This window comes from Myodes glareolus, chromosome 5, assembly GCF_982192425.1.
Source record: "Myodes glareolus chromosome 5, mMyoGla1.1, whole genome shotgun sequence".
Lineage (NCBI taxonomy): Eukaryota > Metazoa > Chordata > Mammalia > Rodentia > Cricetidae > Myodes > Myodes glareolus.
In genome coordinates this window covers 4,394,726-4,416,485 of record NC_142030.1, presented here as the reverse complement: position 1 = coordinate 4,416,485, position 21,760 = coordinate 4,394,726, and the positions used below count along the sequence as shown (strand labels likewise).

The 21,760-nt window shown below is 43.2% G+C and overlaps 1 protein-coding gene across 5 annotated transcripts; it reads left to right on the top strand.

Moving 5' to 3' along the window:
• The first annotated feature begins 559 nt into the window (after positions 1-559).
• Positions 560-21,563, top strand: Angel2 (angel homolog 2). Of its 5 annotated transcripts, none has more exons than XM_048439434.3 (9): positions 560-806; positions 3,641-3,966; positions 8,347-8,603; positions 10,233-10,302; positions 12,661-13,082; positions 13,938-14,064; positions 14,664-14,721; positions 17,522-17,685; positions 18,692-21,563. In XM_048439434.3, exons 1-9 carry the CDS (start codon positions 748-750, stop codon positions 18,841-18,843), a joined length of 1,635 nt encoding a protein of 544 aa, XP_048295391.3. In that variant the 5' UTR covers positions 560-747; the 3' UTR covers positions 18,844-21,563. The 5 variants fall into 5 exon arrangements, with proteins under 5 accessions (XP_048295391.3, XP_085543656.2, XP_048295392.3 ...); XM_085687530.2 differs by lacking the exon at positions 560-806 and adding an exon at positions 871-928; XM_048439435.3 differs by lacking the exon at positions 560-806 and adding an exon at positions 1,018-1,140.
• The last annotated feature ends 197 nt before the right edge of the window (positions 21,564-21,760 follow it).

Here is a 21,760-nt window from a genome sequence, read left to right as displayed (position 1 = left end):
TAAGCTGTTAAGCCCCACCTGCCCAAAGACAGGTAACTTCCAGGGATTCTGGGAGTTGTAGTTCTTTAAAAAGTCTCATGAGAAAGTACGGTGGCCTATGAGTTTTGAACGTAAAAGCCCCCCCCCCCCCCCGCCCCCAGGTATCTCAGGGCCACTCAGCTGGAAAGTTCCAGGGAGTGGTCCTGACCAAGGTTCATCGTGATCAGTATTTACAATTTAGTAAAAGCGTCTTTTAAATATGACATGAAAATGGTAGAACCAGTTTTACTCCGGTGAATCGCAGGATCAACACTCTTTAGATGTATTCCCACAAAATTAATTATAAAAATCTGAAGTCCGCAGTTCTACTGAAACCCACAGAACAGTATTTCCTCAACATCTATCTGCCTTTTGGATTTGCCCGAGCACGTGAAAAACACAGCAAGTCTCCATCAGCGCCAGCTCAAAGGTCTTAATAGAGACTCCCGGCACTAGCGTTCTGCTCCTTTAATAGGCGGTCCGGAGTTTTGCCCTACGCGGAAACGGCTTCCCGCACACGCTCTGCTCATGCCCGGAGTCCCGCAGTCGAAGGACTTGCCCCAGAAGGCAAGATGGCGACCCAGCCTACGGCGAGACGCTCCTCCCAGCATGCCTAGCGGCTGGGCCGGAGCCGAGGCGGAGTGATGGGGATCCGGCGGGACCCTGCGAGTAGCCGGGGCTGAGGCGCAGCAGCGGTCCTGGGCGTTGGACGCTCGCCCGAGAGCCGAAATGGAGACGTGGCGTTGTGTGCGGAGGGGCTACGGCCGCTGTGTGGCGGGGCGAGGCCGGTCAGTCGCGGCGGGAGGGAGGAGGAAGGGGCGGGCGGCCCGGGGCGGAGCGCGGGAGGGAGGGAGGAAGGCGGAGGAAGAGGGTCCGCGGCGGGGACGCGCCTGGCGGCGCCGAGGGAGAGGTAACGCGCGGGCGGCTGGCCGGGCGGGCGGCGGCCTCCGGGGTCCAGCTGGCCTCACGCGGCCCCCACGCTCGCCGCCACCCTCGCGCGAGGCCCGGCCCGGAGGGAAGCCGCGCGCCCCGGGGTGGCTGGGCCAGCGCCCTCTGCTCACAAACTTCGGTCAGGCGGAGGCCAACTTTGCTGGGCACTCTCAAGTTCTCACTCCATCCTGGGTATTTTTCTTAAAGTTCATTCATTGAGAGTCGGGCGCGATGGCTCACTCCTATAATCTCAACACCCAGGAGGCTGAGGCAGGAGGATAGCTGTGAATTTGAGGGTAGCCGGGATTAGACTGAAACTCTGCCTCTCCCCCCCCCCCAAAAAAAAAACTTGGAATTTTAAAGCGCCACAGTACATACTGCCCCTATTAATGTCACCCCAAATAGTGCCCGCTGAATCTAAGATTTGATGCCCTGGTTGTGTTTTTCTCTAATAAACTTTAAAGACTTAGATGTTAAGATTCCAAAGGTTTGTGTAACCTTTCAAACCGTCTGGTTTGCCACGCGTGGGAAATAGCACGGCATCATTACATAAGCCACTGGGATCCGCTAACTCCGTTATCCCTGGTTCCTATGGCAGTTGTGAGTGCCAGCTGTGTGCCAGGCATCGTGCTAGGTAGTCCGTTGGGTAGAGACAGGGCTTAAGGTATGGAGAAGGCCATAAAATGGAGAAGGCCAAAAAAGATAGTGGTGTAAATATCTGCCAACCTGAAGAAGTTGTGTCAAGTGCAGGCCGAAGTGTAGTCACATACCAAGACAGGAAACAACAGTTCCAGCACCGGGAAGGTTGCAGCAGGATTAAGGATTAAGAGTTCAAGACCAGCTTGTCTTGCATGGTACCCTGTCTCAGAAGAAAAAGAAATTGTTTTTGCTTTTTGTGTTTTGCAAGAGACAACAGGGTTTCTCTGTAACCCTGGCTGTCCTGGAACGCTTTCTGTTGACCAGGCTGGTCTTGAACTCAGAGATCCACCTGCCTCTGCCTCCTGAGTGCTGGGATTGAAGGTGTGTGTCGCCATGCCTGGCTCAAAAAAGTTCTTTTTGAATTTTAAAAATAAAAAGGTCTAGGTGCTGAGATCCCTACGAATGACTTTGATAGTGTCCATGCTGTGCCTTTAAATATTTACAGTCAGTTTGGTTTAGAGAGCAGTTCGAGATATAAGTTTCAAATATATAATAATCAAAGCTAAATGGCTTCAAATGAAAGCTAGCATTGATAAGGAAATGCAACTTCTGCAGACTCCACTAGCGATAGTAGATGTAGATACAGGAACCCAGCGGAATGAAGTTCTCTGAATCGCCAGCCAGAGGATGCATCGAGAAGTCAAGTTCAGTTTTTGAGAACTTAAGAGCAGCACATCTGTTAAACAGAAGCTTGGTGAACTGGGAAGAGGGCTCAGCTGGTTAAGTGCTTGCTGTCCAGCACAAGGACCTGAGTTGGAACCCCTCGCAACCATGTAAAAAGTGGGAGTGGAGTCACCTGTTTGTAACCCCAGTGTTGGGGAGGCAGGAGCAGGAGGCTCCCAACTCAATAGTTCCAGTTCCCAAGTTCAGGAGGAGATCTTGTCTCAGAATCCAAGGTCAAGAACAATAGAAAAAGACACCTGCCATGAACCTCTGGCTGTGCACACACAAGCACATGCAACTTCACACACAGACAACAGTCTTATTGTACTTTGCTAAAATTGATGCCATTGATTTGGGTATAGAAGGATTCCTGGTAAACAAATAGTCCTTATGCTCTTTAATTTTCCCCGGGGCTGTGTGCTTAAGAAAAGAGGAAGGAATGGAAAAGCAGTTTCTCCACCCATTGGTTAGTAAGGGAAGCAAGTAGCTTCATCAAGTCAGAACGCTTTCATGGATTTTAGATTTTAGCTTTACCAGTATTTGGGAAGAATTTAACTTTGGTATAAATGTACTATTCCAAAACATGTTTTTACTCTAAACCCAAGTTGGAAGGAGACACGCCTTTTTCTTACATTCTAGTATGTGTGTCATATTGAACTGTTAGGTTTGTTATGGGCTTGTCTGTTTAGTTTTTGAAATCTGAACACTAGTTTTTTGGTGGACTAACTTCTCAGTTGGATTGTGGATGAACTTTTTGTGGTGTCTGTGGTGTCTGGTGTTTTTTTGTTGAGTATTTAGAATGCCACCCTTGGTTGTTTCGGGGAGAACGTTGAGGTATTGGTGCTGATAGTTAAACACGAGTGCTTTCCTCTTCATTCTTACATGCATTTTTGTCTCTGTGATGGCGTCAGATCCTCTGGAACTGGAGTTAGAGACAGTTGTGAGCTGCCATGTGGGTGCTGGGAATTGAACCCAGGTCTTCTGGAAGAAGACCTGTTTTGTTTTTGTTTTGTTTGTTTGTTTGGTCGGTTTTTTAAGTTTTGGTTTTGGTTTTGGGGGTTTTTTTGAGACAGGGCTTCTATGTGTAGCCCTGGCTGTCCTGGAACTCACTCTGTAGACCAGGCTGGCCTCAAGCTCAGAAATCCACATGCCTTTGCCTCCGCAGTGCTGGGATTAAAGGTGTGTGTCATTACTCATTGGCCATTCTTCACAGATTTAGAAGTAAATTTAAATATGAGATGACGTCTTACCTGTAGAAAATAGATTTGTATTTTATGTACTATAGCTGAACAAAAAGTGGTACCTCAAGGAGTATCTTTATTTCTTCCAGGTACTCCATGTTTCCCTATCCTCTGAAGAGTTGGGGTCGGGACTGGACCACACCGTGGGAGGATCTGCAGAGGTATTGCTGGAACAGACACATTTCCAGTGGTCTGAGGTGGCCTGGACACTACTCACGTGCGCCTTACCCATACTTGAGCAGCAGGCATTTCTCACTGAACTGTAGACCACCTCTTCTGGTTGACTCTGGGACTCAGTTTCAGTTCTATAACTGGAGACCTGACCGTCTGCACAGCACATCCCTGTTCCATCTCTCCAGTGACGTCATGAGCTCTGACAGAGATGAGCCCTCATCCAAACGGAGGAAACGCCATGGTAAAGGAGATGTTTACCTTGGTAAAGGGACAGACAGAATGATAGGCTAAGTTGAAGCCATCATATCTAACCCTGAAGCCGTCTTCCTTATCTTAGAGATGTGCTTATTTTTAGCCAGAAGTTCCTGTGTTAGGGACGGTGTCTTCATCTTCAACTGTGTTTCTTTCCGTGCATGCAGAAAAGAACTATAAGACCATCTCAGTATCTATGAATAGATTATATAGTTTATGTAGGTACTTAAGTAAGTAGGCTATATAAGAATATAAACGTAGAAAATGACGCTACTGATTGAATAACAGTAGATAACAGAAGTAGATAAAGACACAAGGTCTAAGAACAGTTTTCATGTCTACCAGTTTTTGAAGTCTTGGATGACTTAGAGAATAAATTGGCAGTGGAAATCGCTGATTTAAAATTTTTAATTTTGTGTTTTCATTTTAATAGTAATTTTATATAATATAAAAGATTTGTTATTAGAAATAATCGTAAGTAGAATGTTACAGAATAAGATTTTAGCTTGTTAAATCTGTATTTTCCTAATTAGAGTCTATAAATAGGTTACATACATATTTTTCTTCTTTTTTTTTTTCAGTGCTAGGGATTGATCCCAGTACCTTGTACTTAATCTGCCACTGAGTTAAATGCCCAGTCCTAGAGAAACTCAAGGGAGAGTCAGAATTATTACCTTTCAGAAATTGAGCCATATCTTAGTCAACTTTGTGGAACTCTTAAAACTATATTGATTCCCTCTACTTACCTCGTGCTGTTTTACTCCTAGGCAGCTCGTGTACCCCCACCACTCTCACCCCAGCGTGGAGTGAGGTGTGTAAGAGCTTGGATTGCCTTTCTTACTGAACTTTAGAGGCCGCTGCCTGGGAGCCTAGTGTAGGGAGCTGAAGCAGAGGTGAAAGAACTGAAAGGGAGCTCCTGAGCCCTTAGGGTTCAGGCTCCTTGTTCTTTGTTACCAGAAAGTTCTCTGGAGAATTCACCTGGGTCCCAAGGCAGAAATGATTAATTGGTACATTTACAAAGAGCTAGTTCAAATAAACACACATGTAAGTAGAGGCTAAGTCCTTGGCCGTAGAAATCTGTGGAAATAGGTAACTGTAAGTAGTCCTATGTAGACACTGGAACCAGGTCCTCAGAAGGACCTGTGCATTTATGTGTTTGCTGCTCATCCAGCCAACTCACACTTCTCTCTTGCAACCTTTGGTAATTTCATGCGTCCACAGATGGCATCCTGACATGCAGCGTAAGCATGGTAAAGTTAGGAAGCACTCCCTGCCCTCATGTATGCCCTGCCACTCTCCATGAGCTTGGAAAGGTCACCTAAAACTGCTTGGATTTCTAGTGTAATAAATGACACCTATTTTGAATGCCCATTCAGGACAAAATGAGGTATGTCGACATGCCTACCATACTATTGGCTTCTTAGTGACTACTCAAAAAATTGTGGTGGTGGTGTTTCCCAGAAATGGATGGGGAGTTGCATTTATAACTGATAATCTCTGATTGCTATCTGACTTTTTATCTGTCCATTCTTCCTAGGTGTTGAGAATAAGGAAAAGGCTCTTCATTAAGCCATATATGTGACTTCCGATATTTCACTAATACTTTACAATCAACAGAACAGCATTACTAATTTGCCTATCACTTTAAAGTATTTGAAGGATTTGTGTGACACAATTATGACTTTTTAATTAGGCGCCCCACTACCTGCTCATGCCCAGTACTTACTTTCTTTGACTCATCCCTCTGCTCTGCTGTGATCACCTGTTCCTCCTGACATGGAAGGTATATAAGCGTTTGCAGTGTGAATTTGTTGTAACTATGTGATGGCCAGAGACTGTTGACTGTGTCAGTAGTTTGGAGGAATTCCTCCAAGGAACCTAGCATTTGAACACACTTGCACCTGTTTAGTAAAAAAAAAAAAAAATGTGTTCAGGATGAACTGTGTTTCCCCCTCAGCAAAGATTTGGTTTTCTTGGGACAGGAAAAGCAGTGCCAGAGGACTCCTTAACCTGTAGAAGTTTGAAAGCCTCCACATTAATCAGGTATCCACTGGTCCTGGTTATTTAAGAACCACCATTACAAAGTCGTTAATAATAATCTTAATGTATTTTTATGTACACTCCATACATATTTTATAAGAAACAGCAAATGAGTGTTCTAAACATTTATTTTTTTATATATATATTTCATCACAGTAATACAGAGGATGGTGCTGTAGTGGGGGTGAAAGCTTACACATCGTGAGATGGAGCCCTTCCATCTTATGAAGACTTAAGTCTGTGCCATGAGACACCCCCAGTTTGTGATTGGGGTCCTGTAACTGTCAGTGTATCTGTGGTGCTAATACCATTACCCTTAATCTTAAGCCTTTGGATGGAATTCTCCGTGTTCAGTGCAGGATAGGGAAGAGTTAACTTCTTTTGCTCATCCAGGAACGAGGCTGCTTTGGGAAGAATTCTGAATTGTCAAAAGATTTTTCTCTATTTTGATTTTGTTTCTTTCCACTCTTTTCTAAGCCCTTCCCTTAGCATCTTCATGCCGTCAGCTCCCTCGTCCCATCCAGTTCCCACTAATTACCCTCTATCTGGTCAAATGCTAATCCCTCATACAGCAGGTGGATACTTAAATACCGAGGAGAGTAACCTGCTGTAATGAACTCCCCATAACGTACTATATTGGCAGCTGATAGAGTGTATGGATATTCTGACTGTGAACACCTTGTCATTGTAGAAGACTATCTTAAAACAGTATTTCCTTTTCATTTTGCATGTAAGTTAACTGTTCCCATGTATTTCCTTTTTGGTTTGGTTTTGGAGACAGGGTCTCACACTGTAGCTCAGGTTGGCCTTAACTCTTGACAGTCCTCTTGCCTTGTCCTCCTGAGTGTTGGAATTACAGGGGAAGCCTCATGCTCAGGCAACTCCAGTTAGAATTTTAGGCTTTGTGATCTAATGACATGAAAACCCACATGCAGGTAGAGGAAGCCAGTCTGTAGGTCAAGCTGCCATTCGCCGTCAGCATGCTTGGCCAGCCACCTCCAGTCTGTTAGCTTTTCTCCTCATTGTTGAGTTTGTAGGTTAACTAAATGTTCCTCTTTTTCTCATGACTTCCATGACACTAAACACATGCTCACTAATGTGACATAAGACATGGGATTAAAGATGAACGTACTTACTCACTTTTTTTGGCACTAGGCAGTGAACCCACTTGTCAGCTAAGTGCTCAACCACCAACTAATTACCAGCCCTTGTTTGTTTGTTTTTGTTTTATCTCACTGCGGTGCAGCTCAAGCTGTCCTTGAACATAGCATGTTGGCCAGGCTAACCCTGAATTTTTGATCCTCCTATTTTAGCTTTACAAGTGCTGGTACTGAGTGTAGGCCTGGATACGAGTACATACATACCACACACACATGCTTCCTGTGTGCCCCCGGGCCTGAAAATGAGTTTGTGTGTGTATACATATACACATATGCACCCTCAGAAAATGATAATTTCTCAGTTGAGAAATATCTGTAATTACAGAATCTTTTTTTTTTCTTTTTTTTTTTTCTTCGAGACAGAGTTTCTCTGTAGTTTTGGAGCCTGTCCTGGATCTAGCTCTTGTAGACCAGGCTGACCTCGAACTCACGGAGATCTGCCTACCTCTGCCTCCCGAGTGCTGGGATTAACGGCGTGTGCCACCACCGCCTGGCAGAATCTTGTATTTTCGTTTCCACTTTGATTGCTTTTTCAGAGAATACTGTCTGCAGAGTACAACCTGTAGTACATTCCTGGTGGTTGTATGCAGGCTGATTAAGCAGCCTCTTCCGTTTGTCTAGCACATTCTGTAACGTCATGTTAACGTTTGTTGTGGGATCCCTGTATGACAAGGATCCCTATATGTAACAGTTCATTTTCTCATTCTGTCCACATTTCCCCACTTTTACATTTTAGACACTAAACACCATTCCCACAGTTGTCATTCTATACAACCCTCCATTCATGCATAAGCCAGAATTCTGAACTAAGGTAACTGCTGATCTTGATACGGAATGAAATGTGCTGGGAGATCGTCTCTGGAAAGCTAGCTCTGGCGGAATCTCTCATTGCAATAAAGAATGCTAAGCATGACTGATAGAAGCCTTCTTAACCAGAGACAAATGAGGAAGTGCAGCCTCCAGGAAGATATGCTAGCCTCAGTCAGCACATGGGTTTGATGCCTGGGCAGCCCCCCTGGGCACAGCCCACGTGGGGACTGTCCTGTTGCTCTCTCCAAGGGGAAACGTACTGATTAGCTGTGAGAGTTTAAGTGAGAGAGTTTTTGTGTACGTGAAACTGGTCTCCTTTTGATTGATTCTTTTATATTTTGTCCGATATGTTTTAACAGGAACAATAAAAAGGAATTGGGAGTATTTATGTAGCCATAATAAAGAAAAACTGAAGGACGGAGAAGACAAGAATGCCGACTCCACGTGTGAGGACAATGAAGGAAAGTTCGACTTTTCAGTGATGTCTTACAATATACTCTCCCAAGACTTACTGGAGGGTAACTCACACCTCTACAGACACTGCCGACGTCCAGTGTTACACTGGAGTTTTCGGTTCCCCAATATCCTGAAAGAAATCAAACATTTTGATGCAGATGTAAGTCTGAAGCTGTGTCAGAGCTTTTATTCTGAGGACAGTGTCTTGGTGAATGATGTTTGGGGAGGGGGAGCTCTTGTTAGCCAGGTGTGGCTTCCATATTAGTGGTCACTGATAGAATTAATCATCTAGCTCTTTTTTCTTTATGTATGAGTGTTCTATCTGCATGTATGCCTGCATACGAGAAGAGGGCACCAGATCTCACTACAGATGCTTGTGAGCCACCATGTGGGTGCTGGGAATTGAACTCAGGACCTCTGAAAGAGCAGCCAGTACTCTTAACCACTAAGCTGTCTCTCCAGCCCCTCACCTAGCTTTATTATTATTATTATTATTATTATTATTATTATTGTTATTATTATTATAATAAAATATAAGATCATTTTACTTTTCTTTTTAATTTTTACAATTCTATCAAATTTTCTATGTTGATCTTTTCAAAATAATAATGCACTTTGTACAAATTTTTGTGTCTTAAAAAATCTTTATCTATGTATACTTATTGTAACATTTGAAAGTGAAAACTATGGAGCACTTCCCATATTACTTAAAACAGTACCATGCTAAAATTTTTAATTTGACATTTACATATGTGTATAAAATATACATTGAAGAATTTACATTTTAATGGAATCACCATACAGTTCTTAAATACGGTGAAGTTTGAAAATGAGTAAATGTATACATTTTTTTTGAGATTTTGTTTTTACTCTAGCTATGAATGCTTTGCCTGAATTTCTGTGCACCATGTCAGGAAAAATAGCCTCACATATATACAATACAAAACAGTTCTTTCAGGAAATAGACTGTTTTGAATGATAAGAATGCTATCCCATATGAGTGTAGGCCATGGTTTTGAGATAATTAGAAGATGTTTAGAAACATATTTCTTGTGATATAGAGTAATTAAGAGGAATGATTTTTTTCTTGCCTTTTTCCCCCCCTGTGTTTTTTTTTTTTTAAAATACTGCTGAAGGCAGTTTTTATTTATTTATTTATTTATATTTATTTTGTATACAATATTCTGTCTACGTGTATGTCTGGGCACCAGACCTCATTATAGATGGTTGTGAGCCACCATGTGGTTGCTGGGAATTGAACTCAGGACCTCTGGAAGAGCAGGCACTGCTCTTAACCTCTGAGCCATCTCTCCAGCCCCCGCCCCCCTGTGTTTTTAAGACAGGGTCTCTATGTAGCTCTGGAACCTGTCCTGGAACTAGCTCTTGTAGACCAGCCTGGCCTCCAAGTCATAGAGCCTGCCTCTGCCTCCCGAGTTCTGGGATTAGAGGTGTGTGCACAGCAATCATTTTTTTTTCAAAAAATTAAATAAAAAAACTGGGGCAGTGGTGGCGTATACCTTTTATCCAAAGCATTTGGGTGGCAGAGGCAAGAAGATATCAGAGTTCAAGGCCAACCTGGTCCACAGAGTGAGTTCCAGGACAGCCCGGGCTACACAAAGAAACCTTTTCTTGAAAAAACAAACAAACAAAATTAAAATAAGGAAGAACATTAATTTATCCTAAAAATAAGAAAAGGTATATATGTCACTTTGATTTCCACACTATCAGATTTAAATAGAATTTATATTTGCATCTGTGTGTTTTAATTTAAACCATTGTTTTCTTCCAGGTGCTTTGTCTGCAGGAAGTTCAGGAAGATCATTATGGAACAGAAATCAGGCCGAGTCTGGAGTCACTTGGTACAGTAGAACCTTTATTTACTTTTCCAGTCTTATTCTTTCAGAGTTTTACATTATTAAAACGTAATTTTTAAAATAAAAAATGCTATATTTGGGTGTAGCTTTTATTCATTCATATGTTTATTTGTGTGTATTTGTCTTTGGAGACAGGGATTCTCCATGTAACAGCTCCTGCTGCTCAGGAGCTCACTCTGCAGACCAGGCCGGCCTCCAGCTCTGAGATCCACCTGCCTCTGCCTCCTGAATGCTCACATTAAAGGTGTGCGCCTCCACTGGCCAGCTTTTTTTCTTTTCTCTTTAACTTTTTAAGATTTATTTATTTTTATGTGTATAAGTTTTGCCTACATTCTTGATCCATGGGGATCAGAAAGGGGTGTCAGATGTCCTAGAACTGGAGTTGCAGGTGGTTGTAAGCTACCATATGGGTACGGTAAACCAAACCTGGGACCTCTGGAAAAGCAGCAAGTGCTCTTAACCACTGAGCCATCTCCCTAGCTCTAGGAATAACTTTTAAATTTATTATTTTATGTATGTGAATATTTTGCCTGCATGTATGTCTGTGTACCATGTGTGAGACCCAAGCCTGGGGACCAGAAAAGGGCATTGGGTCCGATGGAATTACAAGCAGTTGTGAGCCACCATGTGGGTACTAGAGCTAAACACAGGTCCTCTTTAAGAACAGCCAGTGTTCTTAACTGCTGAGCCATCTCCAATCCCTTTGGGATAACTTAGTTTTGAAAATGCGATACCTATTCCCAAATGTCAAGCAAATATTGAGGCATTTCTGCAGGAAATTTCACATTGATCTGATCTTAAAAGGGAAATGTTCCCAGGAGGGCACTATCAGGGACCCGGCCTCCTACTTCACCAATAGAAGACTTTACCATGGCCTAGCATATAAAAGATAAAGCCTTGTCTCATGAAGAAGCTTCTAGAATTTGATTTATAGATAAGAAATAAGAAAAATGTGCCCACATGGCATTCATTTAGCAGGTGCTTTCTGAGTGCCTGCCTACACTTCAGGCTGTTCTAGCAGGTGGACACAGCGCTGCTCTCAGCAGCCAGCCTCCTCCTTCCTGGGATGTGTATAAGTGAACAGCAAGCAAGGAACGCAGAATGGTTGGATGATGTGAAGTCTGAACAGAGATTTGGAGTGGGTGAGGGCCGAGCTGTGCCCAGAGCATCCTAGCCAGCAGAGCTAGCACAGGAAAGGTGCTGCTGCTGACATGGTCAGGCAGTGTGGTCCACAGAGAGTGAGATGGGGAAAGGGACAAAAAGATGAGAAGGCTTTACTGCAATTGTTATGACCGAGTCTGCTAATAAAGAAACCTACTAGGCATGCTGGTTTTGAGACAAGGCCTTGCTATATGATTCAGGGTGGTTCAGATTCATAATTCACCTGCCTCCTTCCAGATGCTTGCATTACAAGTGTGGGCGCCTGTTCCCTGCTTGGAGTTAGACCTAAGATGTGTGGTGTGGTGGCCTTGTTGTAATCCCAGCACTAGGGATGCTGAGGCATTAAGATGAGGAGTTCAAGGCCATTTGGAGCTCTATGGTAAATTCAAGGATAGCCTGAGATCCATAGTGAGTCCCTGTCTCTGAAGATCTTTGGGCTGGGAATTTAGATCCATGGTAGAATGCCTGCCTAGCATATGTGGGACCCTGAGTTTGATCCTCAACACCTCTACTACCACCAAAAGAGAAAGAAAAAAAGAAATAAGATATTACAGAATTTATTTTCTTTTTTTTAAAGATTTATTTATTTATTATGTATATAACATTCTGCCTCCATATATGCCCGCATGCCAGAAAAGGGCACCAGATCTCATTACAGATGGTTGTGAGCCACCATGTGGTTGCTGGGAATTGAACTCAGGACCTCTGGAAGAGCAGTGAGTGCTCTTAACCAATGAGCCATCTCTCCAGCCCCAGAATTTATTTTCTTAAGTGGTGCAGTTAAAACAGTCTTAAGCTAGCTGGGCCCATGGCCTTCCTTGAGATCCCTGGCTCTAGACCTAAACTTTGTTTTTTGTTTGGTTGGTTGGTTGGTTTTGTTTGTTTATTTGTTTTGTTGTTATTTTTTAAGACAGGGTTTATAGGTGTCACTTTGGAGCCTGTCCTTGCACTTGCTCTGTAGACCAGGCCGGCCTTGAACTCATAGAGATCGCCTGCTTCTGTCTCCCAAGTGCTGGGATTAAAGGCAAGTCGCATGCCACTACTGCCTGGCTCCTAAACTTTAGTTTTAACATATACTAGCATCCTGTCTTAGAGAATATGCTTTGTCAAACATTGCTTTAAAATATTAAGAGGAATGTGTTTTGACATACAGTCTCTCTTTTCTAAATTCATTCCTTCTAGGTTATCACTGTGAATATAAGATGAAGACAGGAAGGAAACCTGATGGCTGTGCCATTTGCTTCAAACATGCCAAATTTTCACTCTTATCCGTGAACCCAGTGGAATTCTGCCGCCGTGACATTCCTCTGTTGGACAGAGACAACATTGGATTAGTGTTACTCCTACAGCCCAAGATGCCACGTGCTGCCTCTCCCTCCATCTGTGTAGCTAACACACATCTGCTGTATAACCCACGGCGAGGTGATATTAAGCTGACTCAGTTGGCAATGCTGCTAGCAGAGATTTCTAGTGTGGCCCATCGGAAAGACGGCAGCTTCTGTCCCATCATCATGTGTGGTGACTTTAATTCTGTTCCTGGTTCTCCACTCTATAGTTTCATAAAGGAAGGAAAATTGAATTATGAAGGACTTGCAATTGGAAAGGCAAGTGTTTGCTTCATCTGGTAGTAAGTAGGCTTCTGCCCATCAGAATGTGGGGAAGGGTTGTTGTTGGAGTAAGGATGGTCATTGTGTGGCTGTGTGAAAACCACTGGGAAATTGGTAGATCACTGTGCTAAGATAGTATGGTTTCCTACAGTTACGAACACATGCCTCTGTTCCCTTGGTTTGGTTTTGTCTTTCCACTTCTGGAAATATTCTGTTTGAAGGAATTAGCTGGTAGACAGAAAGGTTTTACAAGCAAAGATAACTTGAAAGCCCCTTTCACGGGAATAATAGGAGTTCTGCATGCTGGACATGAGCAATATAGTTATTCAGTAGTCATTGTATGAGCTTTCCTTTACATACTAATGTCTTTTCTTACATAATGTGGAAATATATTTATTATTCAGCTTAGAATTAATTTTATTTGGCTTTGGATGATATTTTCATGTTTCATTCTTCTTGTTTTAGATCATTTGGTTTTTAGTATTTTAACCAAAGTAAATCTTCCACCAACAGAATTTTCAAGCATAGTTTTAAATTTGGTTTGATCATAGCATTTGACACAATAGAAACTCTATTACAGGTAGCAGAAAGGGTAAGGGAGTGTTATGGGAAAGCTGTAGATAGGCACATGTTCAAATGAGGAATACATGCAAGTGAGAAACTGTCATTTCCATGTAAATGACAAGTGCTTCTGAACTGTATTTGGATGAGTGTTTGTAATCACAAGTCATCATTTATATAAAATGAAGGATATGCTTATCATTTCTGACTACTTTTATTAAGATATAAAACTTTAATACATTAATTAGTTAAAGGCTATTCATGTAAGATGCCTACTGAAATTCTGTGCAGGTATCTGGCCAGGAACAGTCTTCTCGGGGACAGAGAATCTTATCTATTCCAATTTGGCCCCCAGACCTGGGCATCTCCCAGAGCTGTGTGTATGAGACACAGCAGGTTCCCAGAGCAGGAAAGACAGGTGAGTGTTTGCAGTACATTCTGGCCGGCTTCCGGGTGACAATCTTCCTGCGAAGACAGGGACTCAAATGTCAAAGTTTCAGTATCTTGGGCATGAATGCTCATGTATATAAATATAAATAGCTATTTGCTTGTCTTTTGATTAATACACTCCAGATTTCCTTTTTAAGAGTTAAAGTCCAGTGTTATTTGTTCATGAATAACTTGCGTGTTGGGCTGGAGAGATGGCTCAGTGGTTAAGAGCATTGCCTGCTCTTCCAAAGGTCCTGAGTTCAATTCCCAGCAACCACATGGTGGCTCACAACCATCTGTAATGAGGTCTGGTGCCCTCTTCTGGCCTGCAGACATACACACAGACAGAATATTGTATACATAGTAAATAAATAAATATTAAAAAAAAATAACTTGCGTGTTGCCTTAGAATTGTCTTCATTTTTTCCCCTGATTCTGTAGGCCATCAGAATGTAGACCATGGGATCAAACATGGAACCAAACATTTAAACTAGACATACCGTGAATCTGGATCTAGTGAAAGCTGTGCTAGGACAAACTAGAACCAGTGCTCACCCTTGATTGACATGCTTCCCTCTGCTCTTTCAGACAGCAGTCTGACGGAGACCCCGTTGGAGAAGGCAGAGGTCGGAGTGTCAGCTGGAAAGTGAGTTACTCAAAAAAATTACCTCAGGAAACACTTGGGTACAAAATGAAGTTGATGCTGTTCCGTGCTGCAAAGGCTTCTGGGTTTAAGACAGATACTCATGAATTCCAGATCTGACTGCTGTTTTGTAACTGAGAATCCGGCATCCCAGTTCCATTTCCCTACATGGGTTGTGAGGATTCAGGGAGCCAAAGCTTGGAAAGTACTATTTCATGCTTGGCATGCTTAGGCAGTGTCTGCAAACACAGCACATGGGCCCAGGACCTCTGAAGTTTCCAGGAAAGTGTCTTCCTGATTGCAGTGGGTCATTAGTCTTATCTTACTAACTAGATCTCAGTTCACAGACAAAACACCCAAACAGCATGCCATAGAGGTCACTGTCATTTTCTCTTGGACTGGTGGAAAACATCAGAAGAGAGAAGAAGCCTGTATCATTTTAGAAAGAGCCGTGAATGTTTGGGCTGATTGAGAAGTGGGTCTATGTTAATATATCAAGACAGACCTACATTTTGTCTCTCTAAGATTCTTAAGATGTTCATCTTAGATTGTAACTCAGATATTTTCAGCATTTAAATGTAGGGACCACATTAGCATATCTCCTTCAGTTTATTCTCATTCTTTTCACTTTTACTTTGTATGTGTTGTTTGAGGAGAAAAAAAGTCTTTTTTATGTATTTATTTTTTATTTTATATACATAAGTAGGTGTTTTGCCTACATGTATGTCTATATGCGACAATCAGATCCCCAGGAACAGGAGTTACAGACAGCTGTGAACTGCCCTTTGGGTCCTCTGGGATTTGAACCCAGGTCCTCTGGAAGAGCAGCCAGTGTTCTTAACTGCTGAACCATCTCTCCAGCCCCGAGAAAACATTTTCTTATAAGAAATAACCTAGTAAGGAAAGAAGCAGTTTTTAAAAAGTGAATTAAACATTTCAAATATATCAAAAATTCAGTAGCATAACAATTTATGGTTTTGAGTAATTAGATCTCTTACAAGGTTTTGCTGTGTAGCCCAGACTAGCCTTGAGCTTTTGCCCTCCTTAGCCTCCAGGAAACTACAGTTACGCTCAGTGCTGCTGTGTCCATCCCTGAACTCTGGCATTCTGTGGGGTCGGTGTGCTTACACACAGCATTTGTCTCTGACCTGAAACACTGGAAGGCCGCAGCTTGAAGGACTTAACATGCTTTTGTGTCTCCTCATGTAGCTTAGGCTAGCTCCAGCTTCCCACATGTGGGTAATAGACATGCTCCACCTTTCACACTAGTGCCTGTGAATGTCAGTCCTTAGACAGTAAAAGTGGAAGTTAGGGGCTTGGGGTTTTATTTGCTCTTTTTGTTTTGATTTTTTGAAATAGAGTTTCTCTTGTGTAGCCCTCACACTTGCTCTGTAAACCAGATTGATGTCAAACTCAGAGATCCTCCTACCTACTGGGATTAAAGGCATGAGCCACCACTGCCCGGCTAGGTAGGGGTTTTTTGTTGTTGTTTGTTTTTGTTGTTGTTTGAGATACAATTTCCCTGAGTTTTGAAGCCTGTCCTGGAACTAGCTTTTGTAGACCATGCTGGCCTCGAACTCACAGAGATCTGCCTGCTTCTACCTCCTGAGTGCTGGTATTAAAGGTGTGAACCACCACTGCCCAGCCAGGTAGGGTATTTTTAAGGCGTCAACCTGTGTTTATTTAGGAGCTTACTAAAATCAAAAAAATGAATATTTTTTTAAATATTCATGTACATTGGTATTTGGCCTGCATTTGTGTCTGTGAGAGACTGTTAGATCCCCTGGAACCAGAGGTACAGACAGTTGTGAGCTACTATGTGGGTGCTGGGAATTGAACCCAGGTTCTTTGGAAGAGCAGCCAGTGCTTTTAACTGCTGAGCTACATTTTTATATGTCCCTTACCACCTACAATGATGTATAGAATTTAATAGATGTTTGGTAAATGTTTGTTGAGTGAACTTAAGAACGTTCTAAAAAAATTTTAATTTGCCTTTATAGCATAAATAGCTCTTAAAATTCATGATATTAGAAAATGCTCTTTAACCCATTTGTCTGTGACATGACATGTCTTTGCAACAGTAAATGTGAGACAGTCTGGCAACTGTCCTGAGAGCAGCAGAAAGCATGTCAGGCCTGTGGCTTCTTTGCCAGCAGAGATCCAGAAGGTCCTGAATAGCCCTGCACATCACTGCCCACTTAGAGCATCCTTAAAACCACAACCAAAACATGCACACTGTTTAGGAGTGTATGCTCATTATTTAAACGGAGGTTCTCAAACATGTATAATTCTAAGATCTAATTAGCACATTGATTCTTTAGCTCTAACCCCATTTGGCATCATTTGCTGGGTTTTAGTTTCAGTTGGCTTACATCCCTGTGTCAGCAAAGGAGCCTGGTGTAGGATCTGGTTTGTTGAGTGATGCCCACCTCACACTTGTCATCAGAGCCCTCAAGAGGCTGAGGCGGAAGTGTCGTGAGATGACCAGCCTGGCTGTGTAGTAAGAATGAGGCCAGCCTGAGCTGCAGAAAGAAACTCAAAAACAGAAGAGCCAGGCACGTGGCTTACACATATTAGACCAGTACTTTAGCAACTGAGACAGAAGGATTGCCACAAATTTGAGGCCTGCCGAAGGTATAAAGTACACTCCACTCAAGCCTGGGCTATTATGTAGCCTTGTCTGAAAAAAAAAACAAAATAAAAAGACTAAACAGTAATAAAAAGTATCCAGGTTTAGTCCAGGAATGGAATAAGAAGGTAATTTAGATGAGATGGATACTGAGCCCTTCTCTCTTCTCTCTAGCGTGTCTTCACATCTCCAGCACCACTTCAGCTTGTCGTCTGTCTACTCTCACTTCCTTCCTGACACTGGACTTCCAGAGGTGACCACTTGCCATTCCCAGAGCGCCATAACTGTTGATTATATTTTCTACTCTGCAGAAAAGGAGGACGCTGTTCAGGGTCCAGGTGAGGAGTAGTGGAGCCCCAACTCCTAGAATGCAAACGGGGAGAACCTTGGTTCTCGGCACAGGTGACGGTCTGGATGTAGAAGGGAGATGGGAAAAGCAGTGATGCAGCGGCACCCGTCCTGAGGTAGTAAAGCACCCCACAGCAGGTCCTTACAGACTGCATCCTCAGCTGCTCCAGTGCGGCTCAGCAGGAAGTCAGGCTGATACACCAACTGAAGGACTTAAAACAGAGCAGACATGAAGATAATTGGAAATCTGAAAACACTCAGGGAAACATCTGGACTCCTAGACAAGGCAGACTCCCCACCCCCTTTTCTGATGCTGCTTCTCCGGGGTTAGTTCCTCCTGGGCATACCTTCTCAGTGACCTCAGTTCTGACTGAACCAACTACCCAGTGTAGCTGCTCTGTTCACAGTATGGTCTGGAAGCTGCCATGTCTACAGAGCTCACTAGGTGGCAGGAGAGTGCCAGGATCAGCAGCCGGTTATTTTCCACTTGAGGGGAGAATGAGTGGGCTCAAAGCATGTCACTTTATCATGCAGTCACCTTGGCAGCTTGGCTCTGGGCAATTAGAGTGGTTTGGTGGATCATTCTTAAGTGGTTCTCAATATCAAATTCCTTTGTTTTTTGAGACACAGTTTCTCTGTATAGCCCTGGTTCTCCTAGAACTCTCTGTAGACCAGGCTGGCGTGAACTCTTGCCTGCCTCTGCCTCCTGAGTTCTGGGACTAAAGGAGCGCACCACCACCACCCAGTGCACATTCTTAACATTTCATTGTATTAATCTTTCAAAGGTGTAAATTTCATAAATTGAAATAGAAAAATTACCTGGCATAAACAGCATGAGTCTACAGATTTAGGATTATTGGTTATAACTTCACAAAACCTTATACTCTAAAATCTTTCATTTTAGTTTTCTGCTAAACTTCAGGTTCTGTCTCACTGTTTAAAAACAACCTTGCCTGCTTAATGACAGTTTCACTAAATATGTGCTTCTTCAACTAGGAGCTGAAGTTGCTTTGGTTGGTGGCTTGAAACTTCTAGCTAGACTGTCGCTTCTTACAGAGCAAGACCTGTGGACTGTGAATGGGCTTCCCAATGAACACAACTCCTCAGACCACCTGCCTCTGCTGGCTAAGTTCAGGCTGGAGCTCTGACTCAGTGCTCACTCACACAGCTTCCTGTCTTCTCAAAGACTATAAAGATACTGTTTGCATGATACTCAGTTTTGTGCTGTGGGATATGCCTTGAACTTGCTTGAGCAGATTGGAAGGAACAAGTTTACAACAGCTTTTTAATGGAATATTTTTCTGACAACTGATGTCTAAACACTTTATTGTAAAAGATAGAAATAACTTTTAAGTCCTGGTAAAGTTAACAGCATTTTTAAACGTAGTTCCTCTCTTTGGCCCTCCAGCTACGAACTTAGTGTTCTTCAGTACATCCAGTGGACTTCCGGTACTAGCGGAGCTCAGGCGTTGCCTCTCATGGAGGTCTGGTTCACTGGGAGAAGTCTGTGCTCGCTGAGAGCTAATCATTTCTTAGGAGTCACTGGTCATTCAGTCACAGGTGTCCAACCACAGTAGCTCCTCCAGAGGTTGATGGTGCTCTTGAGTTGTACAACATGCTGACCCACTTCACTTCCATCCTGAGCTGTGGGATATGCCTACACTTTGTTGGGGAAATACTTGAGAAATACAGATCACTCTCATAAGAGGGCAAAGCCCTTAGCCAGCATGGTGGTACGTACCTTACACCTTAGCATTTGGGAGGTGGAGGCATTTAAAGCCAACTTTAGCAACATAGCAAGTTTGAGACCTGGGCTACATGAAACCCTGTCTTAAAAAAACAAAAGCTGGATTGATGGTGGCCCATGCTTTTAATCCCAGCACTCGGGAGGCAGAGGCAGGCAGATCTAGTTCAAGCCCAGCCTGGTCTACAGACTGCATTCCAGGACAGTCAGGACTACAGAGAGAAACCTGTGTCAAAAAAGAAAAAGAAAGAGAGAGAGAGAGAGAGAAAGAGGTCCAAGTGCTTTATCTAAGCCCACTCCTGTCCTGTACAGGGGTTGCCCCAAGGAGAGAAGATGAGCACGTGTGTAGTGCTAGCATCCAGGAGACAGGTAGGAGCACTGCATGTTCAGGGTCAGCTGGGCTACACAGCAAGACCCTGACTCAAAGATAGACAAGGTGGCAAACCCTGGCTTGTAACTGTGTCCCCCTGTACTTCCCTTTCTGTTTGGTGACAGTAGAAGACCCTGGGGTCAGGAGTGACATTTTGTTGACCCATTTTATATAAATTTTAGAAAATCAGTCTTTGGAAGGAAATGGCAGCTCTACTATTGTTCACCTCCGGTGTGCAGAAGCCTGAGCGTAGGGAGGCACAGCTTAGGCCTGGGAGCTCCACACTCCATGCTTCCGCAGACTAACAGTAGGCTGCAGTGTTGAGCTTCTGGTGCAGTGGTACAGCAGAGCCCACGGCACTTCCACTGCGGGTGAAGCCTCAGCAGGTCTCACAAGGCCGTCAGTTGTCCCTGTACAAGTGTCGGCCAAACCTTTCAGTGTAAGTAGAAATTCCCTCTGATGTCTAAGAGAGTACAATCAGATTACAGGCATTTTTACTAAGTCCTTATAGTGCAGTAAATTACAAGTGTTTTCTACAGCGATTTTTATTAATAGAATGTTAAATTAGGCAGTAAGTCTTTGCAATTTAAATTTTTAAGTTATTTATTACAATTATTTTAGTCTACTAGATGACTGCCTCAGAGGTACAGAGATTGTAAAGGAATGTCCACTGAGAACTGCAGTAACAAAGGGTCTCACCTTGGTTTTCATGGACAGTATTAACATACTGCCAAGATGCCCCAGTTCTCAGTAGTGCTTTGAGGAGTGCTAAGGGGCCTGGTTAGAAGATATAATCGTTATCAGATTATAGTGGTAATTGTCCCTTCTCAGTATGGGGAGTTGAGTGAATTAGTGTAAACATTGTTGGCAAACTACATTCCTGAAAACCTCTGTAAAACGTTTTTGTATCCTGATGAATATATTATGAGTTTAGGCCCATTTCATGTACTTCACTTTGATACAATTAACTCATAAACTGCTGTTAGCTTATCAGTGTTCATCTGTGGCCATGAACACTTTTCACAAGCTTTTAGAGCTCCAATAAAAATGACCTATTTTCTCTACTCTTCTTGACAGAAAAGCTGGCAGCTCCTCTGGTGGGCCTTGTATTTACCTGCCAAGCACAATCTGAACTGGCTGACTGCAAAAGTCAGATCTCAGTCTAAAGTATGTACTATCCATGTGTGTGTGCACAATCTGATCTGTCTTATAGAAGTCATATCTCAGCCTAAAATGTATACTATCCATGTTTGTGTATGCGTGTGTGTGTGTATGCGCACAATCTGATCTGGCTGACTGCAGAAGTCAGAGCTCAGTGTACTATCGCGCGCGCGCGTGCGTGTGTGTGTGTGTGTGTGTGTGTGTGCGTCTAGAGACGAGGTGAGTCTTGGGTGTTATTCCTCAGGAGCGGTCCATCTTTTATTTTAAGACAGGGTCTCTCACTGACCTGGAATATGCCAAAGTAGGGTAAGCCAGCTGGCCAGCAAGGCCAAGACCCTCCTGTCTCTGCCTCCTTTGTGTGGGATTACATGTGGATACCTACCTGGTTTCTCATGTGGTCCTGGGCTCACACTCAGGTCTTCCTCTAACTGAGCCATCTCCCCAGCCTCCTGCTGGCCAAGTTTTAAATGCAAAGGGAAACTGTAAAGTGATGATAGTCTGTTTTTACTGTACCTTTTGCCATCAAGACAATAGGGATGCTCAAGTCCTTTGTACTTTGTATCTATAAGCTGTAATAAATTATTATATTTGCACATCTCTGTTGGGCTTTGTGGTAAACATACTGAGCAGGAGAAGCTGGCCTGTCACCCCGAACTGTCCTAGTACCCATCTCAGCCTGTGTCAGTCAGGATGAAAGTAAGAGGCAAGTGATTGAAACACACACAGAGTAATGTTCAACAGAGCCCAAAAGAGGGACGTGAGAAATGTAAATTAACTCAGTAGGACAAGA

Bases quoted from the DNA above. Each gene is read 5' to 3' on its own strand.
- Angel2 (XM_048439434.3), top strand. From the start codon at position 748: ATGGAGACGTGGCGTTGTGTGCGGAGGGGCTACGGCCGCTGTGTGGCG. The intron at 3,967-8,346 runs GTAAAGGAGATG...ATGTTTTAACAG, and splicing joins CAAACGGAGGAAACGCCATG to GAACAATAAAAAGGAATTGG. The intron at 8,604-10,232 runs GTAAGTCTGAAG...GTTTTCTTCCAG, and splicing joins TCAAACATTTTGATGCAGAT to GTGCTTTGTCTGCAGGAAGT.